The sequence below is a fragment of the Takifugu flavidus genome, chromosome 4, assembly GCF_003711565.1.
Source record: "Takifugu flavidus isolate HTHZ2018 chromosome 4, ASM371156v2, whole genome shotgun sequence".
NCBI lineage: Eukaryota > Metazoa > Chordata > Actinopteri > Tetraodontiformes > Tetraodontidae > Takifugu > Takifugu flavidus.
The window spans coordinates 18,622,773-18,635,010 of record NC_079523.1 but is presented as its reverse complement, the minus strand read 5'-3'; the positions used below and the strand labels follow the sequence as shown (position 1 = coordinate 18,635,010).

Here is a 12,238-nt window from a genome sequence, read left to right as displayed (position 1 = left end):
CTGTATATCCTTTTGTTTTTATTAAATTTGAATCAGTTCTCACGGAGGATTTATTATTACTAGTGCATTTAACGTGACGGTTACGTCATTTTGCGTAAGTGACTTTAACCCAACTAATATTAGTAGCTTTCCAAATATGAGACATAATTCTAATGCACTGTGGGGATTCTCCATCCAGTCCTGTCATGGGATTATTAAAATCATTTTTTTCAGGTTGTTGATTACATGTGCAGGTGTAAGAAAGTGATCTGTACACAGGCGAGATCACCATGTATCCCGTAGACCAGGGGTCGGCAACGCAAACTGTTGAAAGAGCCATATTGGACCAAGAAAACAATAACAAATCCGTCTGGAGCCGCAAAAACTGAAATGCCTTATAATGAAGGCAACACATGCTGTAAGTGTCTATATTAGCTTTATTAGCTACATCAAAATTGAGTGCCGCGGTTGCCGACGCCGAATCAGAATCAGAATCAGAATCAGGTTTATTGCCATTGTTCATGTAATACAGTACACAGTATTACACAAACTAGGAATCTGTCTTGGTGTGATGCTGCGACATTCAACATAAAGAAGACAACACTAGAATAAGATAAATAAAATAAAATAAAATAAGACATATATACAGTATATACATAAATGGTAAGAAATAGTGCAGGTCCATGCAGGAGTAATGTATTGTTCGTGAGTCCGACTGGCTGCTGTCATGGTGCTTAAGTGATAAGTCACTTGGTGTTCAGCAGCCTGATGGCAGAGGGGAAGAAGCTGTTCATGTAGCGGGAGGTTTTGGTCCGAATGGACCGTAGTCTCCTGCCTGAGGGGAGGGGGGAAAACAGTCCGTGACCAGGGTGGGAAGGGTCGGCCGTGATCCGACCTGCACGCCTCCGGGTCCTGGAGATATACAGGTCCTGGATGGATGGAAGCCTGCAGCCCATCACCTTCTCGGCAGCGCGCACGACGCGCTGCAGCCTCAGTCTGTCCCTGACGGTGGCACCAGCAACCACACGGTGATGGAGGAGGTGAGGATGGACTCGATGATGGCCGTATAAAACTGCGCCAACATCCTGGGAGGCAGTTTGAGCTTCCTCAGCTTCCGTAGGAAGAACATCCTTTGCTGGGCCTTCTTGATGAGGGAGCTGATGGTTGGCTCCCACTTAAGGTCCCGGGTGATGGTGGTGCCCAGGAAGCGGAAGGAGTCCGCGATGGTGATGGGGGAGTCCATGAGGGCAAGGGGGGGCAAAGGGGCTGTGACTTTCCTGAAGTCCACAATCATCTCCACTGTCTTCTGAGCGTTCAGCTGCAGGTTGTTGTGTCCGCACCAGGACACCAGTCGAGCCACCTCCCTCCTGTAGGCAGTCTCGTCGCCATTGGAGATGAGCCCGATGAGGGTGGTGTCATCCGCAAACTTGATCAGCTTGACAGACTGGTGGCTTGAGGTGCAGCAGTTTGTATACAGGGAGAAGAGCAGGGGGGAAAGTACACAGCCCTGGGGTGATCCAGTGCTGATGGTGACAGAGTCCGAGACAGTCTTCCCCAGCCGCACATACTGCCTCCGATCCGTCAGGAAGTGAGTGATCCACCTGCAGAGGGAGGCAGGCACACTAAGCTGGGACAGCTTGTCCTGTAGCAGAGCGGGGCGGATGGTGTTGAATGCAGAGCTGAAGTCCACGAACAGGATCCTCGCGTAGGTTCCCGGGGAGTCCAGATGCTGCAGGATGGAGTGAAGGGCCAGGTTGACCGCGTCGTCCACAGATCTGTTAGCTCTGTAGGCGAACTGCAGTGGATCCAGGAGGGGGGTGGTGATGGACTTGAGGTGTGGCAGGATCAGGCGCTCTAAGGACTTCATGACTACAGAGGTGAGCGCCACAGGTCTGTAGTCGTTAAGCCCAGTGATCCGTGGCTTCTTGGGGACAGGGACGATGGTTGAGGTTTTGAGGCAGGCTGGCACCTGGCACGACTCCAGGGAGGAGTTGAAGATGTCTGTGAAGACAGGAGTCAGCTCCTCTGCGCAGTGCCTCAGGGTGGAGGGAGACACGCCGTCCGGGCCAGGGGCCTTGCGCGGGTTCAGCCTGGCGAACTGCCTGCGCACATCCTGCTCACTGATGGTGAATGAAGGGGGGGAGGAGGGGGGAACTGGTGGTAAGTGATGGGGGGGGGACTGATGGTGAGTGGAGGGGGGGGGAGGAGGGGACTGCCTTTGATGGAGTGAGGTCCATGGGGGCAGTGGCACTGGGGGGAGGGGAGGTGTTGGGCATGGCTGACGAGGTGTCAAAGCGGGCATAGTGGAGGGACAGACTCTGACAAAGGGCTTTGTCGTCCTGACCCTCTGAGCCTGAGGCCTGTAGTCGGTGATCTGCCTCAGGCCTCCACACAGAAGCAGAGTCGTTAGCAGTAAACTGCTGCTGAAGTTTCTCCGAATACACAGATTTAGCTCTCCTCAGTTCCCTGCTAAACCGGTATTTGGCCTCTCTGTAGCAGTCTCTGTCTCCACTTTTCAGCGCTGCTTCCTTTTCTTTCCTGATCTGTCTGAGTCTCGGTGTGAACCAGGGCTTGTCATTGGAGTAACTCACCCTAGTGCGCGTTGGTAGAATGCGCTCCTCACAAAAGTGGATATATGAGGTCCCAGTGTCCGTGTACTCATCCAGATCATGTGTGGCCCCTTTAAACATGTCCCAGTCAGTTGTATCCAAGCACGTGCGCAGCTCCTCCACAGCCTCACTGGTCCATCTCTTCGTGGTGCTCACGGATGGCTTTATTAGTTTAAGTTTCTGTCTGTATGTGGGGATCAGGTGGACCATCACGTGATCAGACAGTCCTAGTGCAGCACGGGGGACGGCCCGATACGCGTCCTTCACTGTGGTGTAGCAGTGATCCAGCGTGTTCTCTGCTCTGGTGGGGCATTTGATAAACTGTTTGTACCTGGGGAGCTCGTAACTCAGGTTGCTCTGATTAAAGTCGCCAAGCACGATAACCAGAGCGTCGGGATAGGTCCGCTCCACTTGTTGGATACAGTCCGCGAGCGTGCGCTGAGCCTCGCGCACGTCCGCATCTGGCGAGATGTAAACAGAGGCCAGAATGAATGAAGCGAACTCACGCGGAGAATAGAAGGGTCTGCAGTTGATGAAGAGGTATTCCACAGCAGGAGAACAGTGCTGAGAGATCACGGTCACATCAGTGCACCAGTCGCTGCTGATGTAGAAGCAGACTCCACCGCCTGCTCTCTCCCCAGAGAGCGCCAGGAACAGCTGGAATCCCCCGAGGAGGAACAGCTGGAATCCCCCGAGAGGACAGGGAACCCCCCGAGGAGGAGCAGCTGGAATCCCCCGAGAGGAGCAGCTGGAACCCCCGAGGAGGAGCGCGCTGTCCGGTGTCTCTTTCCTGAACCAGGTTTCAGTGAAGCAGAGAACACACGAGGTGGAGAAATCTTTGATCCGCATCAGCAACTTCAGCTCGTTCATTTTGTTACAAAGTGAGTTGGCGTTGGACAGAAAGATCCCAGGCAGCGCCGTGCGCGAGCCTCTCCTGCGTAGTCTCGCCAGGGCACCGGCCCGTCTTCCTCTCCTCCGCCGTCTCACCTTTTGGGCCAAAAAGTGAACCAGGTCGGCTGCAGGAGCCAGAAAAACTGGAAGTAAGTCCGTGGGGGTGAGAGTCCTGATGTTTAGTAGCTCTTCACGGGTGTAAGAGCAGGCAGACACACAACAATAACAAACAAAAATGGACAAACAAGAACGCAGCGAGACGCCAAGGCGACCGCTCTGGGCGCCATTTTGGATGATTGGATGATTGCTGGCTGCAGGTGAAACAGTAAATACTAAACCCTGAAGGTTCTGAAGGCATGATGTAAAATAGTAACGTATAATACAGACATTTGAAGAGACAATTAAGAGAATGTTTTCATGCTTATAAGAGTGGCCGAGGAGCCATTTAGAACTTTATAAAGATGCATTGTGTGGTACCAGGAACTAATTTAACTTCAAGGCGAAGCTGCTTCTGCTTTGTCGACCATCGACTGATCTCCTGAAAGTCCACCAGCGCTTTTTAAAAACTGAATTTTTCATCTATGGAGGGAGTAGACGGCAGATGTTTCCACAGATGCTCTTCACCAGTGGTCAGTGAGTGATGCAGCAGATGAGCGGGAGTTGACTGGCTACAACCAGCTACTGTCTCAATGTCTCCAGCCCATAGTGTGGATTCTCTACGAGATCAGACAGCAGCTTCACTCCTGAATGCTTCAGCTGGTTCCCACTCAGGTCCAGTTCTCTGAGATGGGAGGGATTGGACCTCAGCGCCGAGGCCAGAGAGTCACAGCTGATCTCTGATAAACTGCAGTCACTTAATCTAAATAAAGAAGGGAAACTTTTATAAGGTTATAAGTGAAACCAGTATTCATCTGAAAGGTTAATCAGAGGCATGATCTGTAAATATTTAATTTAGTTACAGGTTAAAAAATGACAGTAATATGTAATTACCACAATTCCAACCTCTCAGGTTTGCACTGTTCCAAAGGAGAATATATATTGTTCTGGCCCTCACTCTTCCCAGGTTCTCCCACCTCTTTCCCTCCCATCTCATCATGGAGATCCATCTCACCTGTGGCTCATCTTTAAAGGCACAACCTGTCTTAGATGACTTCCTGTTCCCTCACCATCTCCCTCCTCGTTGGCTGGTGTCTACCAGGCACCCTCACCTAGTTTTGTCTAATTTTGGTTACCATCTGTCGGCTTTTTCATTGTCCTTAAATCAATTTATCATGAATAAGTGGTCCCCGTGTGGCCCTCCCTCCTGAAGGAACTGGGCACAACACACACACTCAGAAAGTGTGAGGACCCTCGGATGGAATAATGGACATTTTTGAGAATGGTGTTTACCCCAGAGTTTCCAGTCGGCAGTTTGGAAAGTGGAGAAAACCACAGAGCAGCTTCACTCCTGAATCCTGCAGCTGGTTCTTACTCAGGTCCAGTTCTCTGAGATGGGAGGGATTGGACCTCAGCGCCGAGGCCAGAGAGTCACAGCTGATCTCTGATAACCTGCAGTAGTCTAATCTGAAAAATGCAGGATAAGGTTATACGGTGCAGGTCTGCATGTTATCTGCGTCAGTACTAAACCTACGTTAGTTCTTAGTTGGGTCAGACCTGAATTCACGATATTCCAAGGAATTTCTTTAATGTGGTGCATCACAGCAGTGTTGAGAACAGCCTCACTTCACCATCTTAGCAGCTGGTATATAGGTAGAAAAATGAAGACTGACCTGAGCCTCTCCAGTTTACAGTTTGGACTCTCCAGTCCAGAACAGAGCTGCTTCACTCCTGAATCCTGCAACGTGTTGAAGCTCAGGTCCAGAACCCTCAGATGGGAGGGATTGGACCTTAGCGCCGAGGCCAGAGAGTCACAGCTGATCTCTGATAAACTGCAGTTCCATAATCTAAATAAAGAAGGGAAACTTTTATAAGGTTATAAGTGAAACCAGTATTAATTTGAAAGGTTAATCAAAGGCATGATCTGTAAATATTTAATTTAGTTACAGCTTAAAAATGATAGTAATATGTAATTACCACAATTCCAACCTCTCAGGTTTGCACTGTTCCAGAGGAGAATATATATTGTTCTGGCCCTCACTCTTCCCAGGTTCTCCCACCTCTTTCCCTCCCATCTCATCATGGAGATCCATCTCACCTGTGGCTCATCTTTAAAGGCACAACCTGTCTTAGATGACTTCCTGTCTCCCTCACCATCTACCTCCTCGTTGGCTGGTGTCTACCAGGCACCCTCACCTAGTTTTGTCTAATTTTGGTGACCATCTGTCGGCTTTTTCATTGTCCTTAAATCAATTTATCATGAATAAGTGGTCCCCTTGTGGCCTTCCCTCCTGAAGGAACTGGGCACAACACACACACTCAGAAAGTGTGAGGACCCTCGGATGGAATAATGGACATTTTTGAGAATGGTGTTTACCTCAGAGTTTCCAGTCGGCAGTTTGGAAAGTGGAGAAAACCACAGAGCAGCTTCACTCCTGAATCCTGCAGCTGGTTCTGACTCAGGTCCAGTTCTCTGAGATGGGAGGGATTGGACCTCAGCGCCGAGGCCAGAGAGCCACAGCTGATCTCTGATAAACTGCACTCAATCAATCTGAAAAATGCAGGATGAGGTTATACGGTGCAGGTCTGCATGTTATCTGCGTCAGTACTAAACCTACGTTAGTTCTTAGTTGGGTCAGACCTGAATTCGCGATATTCCAAGGAATTTTTTTAATGTGGTGCATCACAGCAGTGTTGAGAACAGCCTCACTTCACCATCTTAGCAGCTGGTATATAGGTAGAAAAATGAAGACTGACCTGAGCCTCTCCAGTTTACAGTTTGGACTCTCCAGTCCAGAACAGAGCCGCTTCACTCCTGAATCCTGCAACGGGTTGGAGCTCAGGTCCAGAACCCTCAGATGGGAGAGGTTGGACTTCAGAGCTGAGGCCACAGAATCACAGCTGGTCTCTGATAAACTGCAGCCACTTAGGCTAAAATAACAATTATTTTGAGAGAAGACAAATAAAAATCAACATGTACCAGAGCAAAACACAGCTTCCAAGCAACAAACCTCTGGTCCTGCACCGGCTTATCTGCCATATGTTCCTATTTTGGGTTCTTTCAGGGCGGTTGGACAAGATCTCCAGCGTCTATAAAGTGTGTGTAGGTCAAAATACCTTCCAAGTTTGTGAGACCACATTTCTCAATAACACTCAACTCTTGTCAGGAGTTGGGACAAAGTGACCCACTCCTGATAGCTTGTGGGCGATGCTGCAGCGACCCTGCAATCCCTACACTCTCTGGTGAAACCAAATCAAAGGTTTTAGACACTGCTGGATGCTGGAAGGGTGGCTATAGTCTGGACGCATCGTTCCCCTGACTGCACATTTCTCCAACAATGATTGGCAGCTGGTGTCACTTGTTCTCCAGGTGAGAGAAGGAAAGAGAGCCACCCCACAGTGTGTTTGATTGCCCCACTGCAAGCTCAATGCTGCCAGAAAACATTGCAGGAGCATCATTCCCCTCAGGGCATCAACAAGGAGCTCAGGAAAAGGTGCAGCTGCCACCTACTAGAGACAAGCACACTGAGCTGAGATTCAAAGCCCTCTCCTCCCAAGAGAAGAGCTTGTTTGTTGGAGGCTCTTCTGGGCGATACCTGGTGCCACAGCTCCAGCTCAGCCCGTCTCTGGAGCTGAGGTGGAGCTTAGCAAGTTTCATGGTTCTCCACCACTTCCTCTCGCTGAGGACCTTCTCAGCTGGTGATTTCTGCTCCACCTTCCAAGTTGAGCAGGTGATACTTCTGCATTCCTGCCACCAGTGTCTCTGCAGAAAGACTCTTCTCTACTGTTTTATATTAGATTGTAGAAAATTAGGATTTTTGGTTGATGTCTTAGATGTTGTTGACTAACAGCAGGTTTTTCTTTAATAACATAGAAAGATTCGATGAGAAGAGCAAATGTATTATTTTATGAGCTACTTCCACTACTATATATACACATACTTCCATATTGTCTTAGATTGCAAGCTGCATTTATTGCATCGTTCATAGAAAGTCATATTTGTGAGGAGAAAAACTCCAATAAGGTCATTTTCTTTAATGACCATTACAAAAGAAGGAGGCGATGAACAAACAGATTTATATAAAATGTGTGAAAACTTATGCATGGAAACCTTTTTAAAATGGTTGCATTGTGTAGAATCGGTTGTAGAATCAACTTGTTGACTTCTGATTTGGACTCCAATGGAAGTGAGGTGCAACAATTGTGGATGCTGAAAGCTTCAGATCTTCATGAAGGTTTCTGTGGTTGGACTGACCTGCTGCCCCTTTAAGAGGGAGGCAGGTTTGGGCTTCTGGCTGGAATGAAGCCACCTAAGATGAGAATGACTGCAGGCTTTCGGTACCAAGGTTTAACAGGGTGCTCACTTCACACTTGGGCTTTTCTCTTTTTTGGGATGGCTTTTCTCAGTAGAGAAGGGGCATGGCACACTGCAGCAGCTTTCTTTTGGGGTTTCTAGTTTTCCTTCTGATCTTTAAAAGACAGGAAGAACCATTTTTTTGGTCTGAATGTTTGGGCGGTTTTGTGGCCAGCCTAAAATAAAACAAGACAAATCTACAACTGATACTTCCTTTCTAGTCATTGATGACCATCCTCACATGGGACAGATTTCCACAACCAATTTAATACTGCAAATCTGTCCTGTGTGGTCTTTTTTCTGAGAACTGTACACAACGTTTATAACAAAGATCAAACATGTACGTAAACAGTTATTGTCTAACTAGTTACACCTGGGAAAGTACTGGATCATCTCTGACTGACCTGAGAGTCTCCAGCTCACAGAGAGGATCCTGGAGAAAACCACAGAGCAGCTTCACTGCTGGATCCTTAGCTGATGTAGCTCAGGTCCAGAACCCTCAGATGGGAGGGATTGGACCTCAGCGCCGAGGCCAGAGAGCCACAGCTGATCTCTGATAAACTGCAGTTCCACAGCCTGGAAAAGGAATAAATGGGGCAAATAAAAACACATTTCTAAATCTGAAAATGAAGAGAAAAGCAGAAAATGTAAAGAAATTTAGAAAAGACCAACAGAGGCCTCCTGACCTGAGCGTCTCCAGTCTGCAGTTTGGATGCATCATTGCAGAAGACAGTAACTTTACGTCGGCATCTGTCAGGCTTTGGTTCCAGCTTAAGCTCAGCTCCCGTAGATGAGAAGGGTTTGACGTCATTGCTGAGGCCACAACTTCCCAATGACTGTTGAAAGAAAACTACCAGGCAGTCTGTTGTGTATGAAACAAAAATAGTGAGTCAAACTTTGGGATTTCTAATCAACTTATCTGAGAATCTACCTCAACACAAATGTAGCTCATTTCCTGGAAAAGCTAAATTCAACACCGTAGAGCAACAGTTTGAACGACCATCAGATCTGAAATGCAACTGAATTATTCTCAACATTTGTCTTATTTTAGAACAGCTCATAATTACTCAATATTTAAAATGATTATAGCAAATGGTTTAAAGAAACGTGCATCTTTTTATCTGTCTATCGGCTCTTTGGATATTTTGCATTTCATCCAATTTGTACGATGGTGCGTCAAGTCTTAATTCAGCGATCCGATCGATGACATCAGAGTCTCTGGTTGCATCGATTGCCCTCAGCTTCTGTTATATCTGCCTGTTTCCCTTCAAATCATTTTCACTGCACCTTTTGTTGCTAGTGATGAAGTTGCCACCTAACGGGTGTGGAAAGGCTCAAACAACTTTGTGGGTCACATAAAGGCTCCAAACGGAACCGCCACAAAGACCTAAAACACCCATTTAAACCAACGAGGCCGGCTGTTTTTACGTTGAACAAATGAAGCAAAATAGTCACGTGTCATTAGTTAAAATGTGTTTTTCTGTCGTTTGAATACGATGTATACAAACAAACAACAGTTATTTAATGACATGACAGTAATTTCATGATAGTCAGTTAACTTGTGGCTCCTATTATTCCTGCCTTATGTTGGTTTGTCTGGATTGACCTTTGAACTTATATCCAGCCAGTGTTGAACATTTCTGGATGAATTGTTGTTGTTTTTAATTTATGGACGCTGCAATGGAGATAAAGAATTGAAGGAATGACCACTGGAGGGGGTATTGCTACCTGACATGATCCACTCGCTTGATTTAAACGCCGATGTCCGGCCCCAAAAATCTTTACTTACACGGCCTTCCTGCAGTTCCTCACAGCTGGAATCAGGCGACGTCGTCCCTCCTCTGAGGTTTTGTACTGCTGCAGGTTCAGCTCATCCAGAACCTCCTCTGACATCTGCAGCAGGTAGGCCAGAGCTGAACAGTGGATCTCTGACAGTTCCCCTCTGATTTCTTCCCTGACTTCAGGAACTCTTGGATCTCCTGATGGACTGACTGATCCTTCATCTCCATCAGACAGTGGAAGATGTTGATGCTTCTGTCTGGGGAGATTCCACCACTGTTCACCTCCTTCAGGTTGTTGAGGACCTTCTGGATGGTTTTTGGGTGGCTGTTCCTCTGATCCAACAGTCCACCCAAGATCCTCTGATTGGACTCCAGAGAGAGACCATGAAGGAAGCGAACAAACAAGTCCAGGTGGCCATTTTCACTTTTGAGAGATTTCATTAGTGCTCTCCTGAGGAAGTCATCAAGAGATTGACTGGTTTAGAAATTTAGGAACTGATTTATAACCACTGTGTCTTTCCTGGTGGAACGGTGGAACATGTAGACGGCAGCCAGAAACTCCTGAACGCTCAGATGAACAAAGCAGTAGACTGATTTCTGGAAGATCACACTCTCTCTCTTGAAGATCTCTGTACAAACTCCTGAGTACACCGACACCTCGGAGACGTCCAGTCCACATCGCTCCAGGTCTTCTGAGTAGAACATGATGTTTCCTTTCTCCAGATGTTCAAACGCCAGCCGACCCAACTTCAGAAGGAGTTCTTTATCAGCCTCAGTCAGTTCCTCTGGTCTCTGCTTTCCTCCATACTTCTGCTTCTTCCTCCTTATCTGAACCCTCAGGAAGTGTGAGTAGAGGTCAGTCAGGGTTTGGGGCAGCTCTCCTCTCTGGTCTCTGGTCATCATGTCCTCCAGAACTATAGCAGTGATCCAGCAGAAAACTGGGATCAGACACATGATGTGGAGGCTCCTGGAGGCCTTGATGTGTGAGATGATTCTCTTGGACAGATCTTCATCACTGAACCTCCTCCTGAAGTACTCCTCCTTCTGGGAGTCAGTGAAGCCTCGTACTTCTGTGATCCTGTCAACACACGAGGGAGGAATCTGATGGGCTGCTGCAGGTCTGGAGGTGATCCAGATGAGAGCTGAGGAAGCAGGTTCCCCTGGATGAGGTTCACCAGGAGCACGCCAACGGACGATACTTGTGTGACATCAGAGATGACCTGATGGTGTTGAAACCCAGTGAAAATCTGCTTTCATCCAGGCCATCAAAGATGAACAGAAGTTTCCAGACAGTCAGATCTTCTGCTCTGATCTTCTGTAATGTTGGATGGAAAACATGAAGCAGTGAGAGAAGACTGTGCTGCTCATCTCTGATCAAGTTCAGCTCCCTGCATGAGAGCGGAAGCACCAGACTGATGTCTTGGTTCTCCAAACCTTCTGCCCAGTCCAGACTGAACTTCTGCACTGAGAAGGTTTTTCCAACGCCGGCGACACCGTTGGTCAGAACCACTCTGATGTGTCTCTGTTGCTCAGATAAGACTTTGAAGAGGTCCTGGCACTTGATTGGAGTGTCCTGGATGTTCTTCTGGGAGGTTCTCTCAAGCTGTCTCACCTCATGTTGTGTGTCCACCTCCTCACTTTGTCCCTCAGTGATGTAGAGCTCAGTGTAGATCTTGTTCAGCAGGGTTCCACTTCCTGCTTCATGAGTTCCTTCAGTCACATGTTCACATCTTCTCTTCAGACTCATCTTATGACCTTCTATCACCTCCTGCAGATCACTTCCTGAACATAAGTAAACCAATGATTTCCATCTATAATAAATCATCAACACAATTACAAATTCATGACATCACAAATTAAATCTCATATTGAACAATTTTACTTTGTTTGGGCTTCATTTCAGCATCTCCAGATCTGCTTCCAGATTGTGAACAAGAGGACTCTCCTGGTGGAGCTGACTGGTCCCAGTTTGATAGGATGTGCCCCCCTCTCACTATGAAACACATCTCTATTAGTCCTTTGATTTAGAGGATGAAAGAACCTGATCAAGACTCAATATTGTTCCAGCATTTATGTCTGAATTCATCTTTCAGTTTAAACCTGATTCTTGTTTCTAATCAACAATATTCACATTAAGTCTGTAACTATATGACTGTCTGAGGTTTAAGTGTTAAACATCTCCAATAATAAACTCACAACCTGCTGCTGTTAATGTGACTAACAGCTGCCACACAAACACATCATCACGCTTTAGTTTTCTTAACTCTCTGAACTTCTGAAGTTATTGCTTATCTTTGGACGGTCACTCTTCAGGGACACACAGCTGGGCACTGTGGACTCTGCTCTGTCCTCGTCCATCCTGAGGAAACATCAGAAATAGTGATGAGACTGTGATGAAGGTAAATAATCTGGAGAGGTGGAGTTAAATAATCCCAATTCACTGCATTTTTATCAAACAGGAACATTTCTAATCCCTGCAGTGAGAAAAGAACTGGCTCCTTTTCCAGCCCCTCATCCTGCAGCACTGA

At 47.3% G+C, this 12,238-nt stretch overlaps 2 protein-coding genes and 1 pseudogene across 26 annotated transcripts in view; 1 reads left to right on the top strand and 2 right to left on the bottom strand.

Annotated features, from left to right (window-relative positions):
• The window catches only part of LOC130523562 (NACHT, LRR and PYD domains-containing protein 12-like), a 669,815-nt gene that overhangs the window by 28,733 nt on the left and 628,844 nt on the right, over positions 1-12,238 (bottom strand). For all 25 annotated transcript variants that reach the window (XM_057028881.1, XM_057028880.1, XM_057028882.1 and 22 more), the window contains one exon: positions 4,869-5,042. In XM_057028881.1, the coding sequence (XP_056884861.1) occupies positions 4,869-5,042 (174 nt within the window). The remainder of the gene's footprint in view (positions 1-4,868; positions 5,043-12,238) is intronic.
• LOC130523563 (NACHT, LRR and PYD domains-containing protein 12-like) overlaps positions 1-12,238 on the top strand; it is a 401,914-nt pseudogene that overhangs the window by 91,970 nt on the left and 297,706 nt on the right.
• Positions 10,210-11,692, bottom strand: LOC130523600 (NACHT, LRR and PYD domains-containing protein 3-like). Its single transcript, XM_057028967.1, has 2 exons — positions 11,593-11,692; positions 10,210-11,492 (listed from the first exon to the last, which is right to left on the bottom strand). Exons 1-2 carry the CDS (start codon positions 11,606-11,608, stop codon positions 10,882-10,884), a joined length of 627 nt encoding a protein of 208 aa, XP_056884947.1. The 5' UTR covers positions 11,609-11,692; the 3' UTR covers positions 10,210-10,881.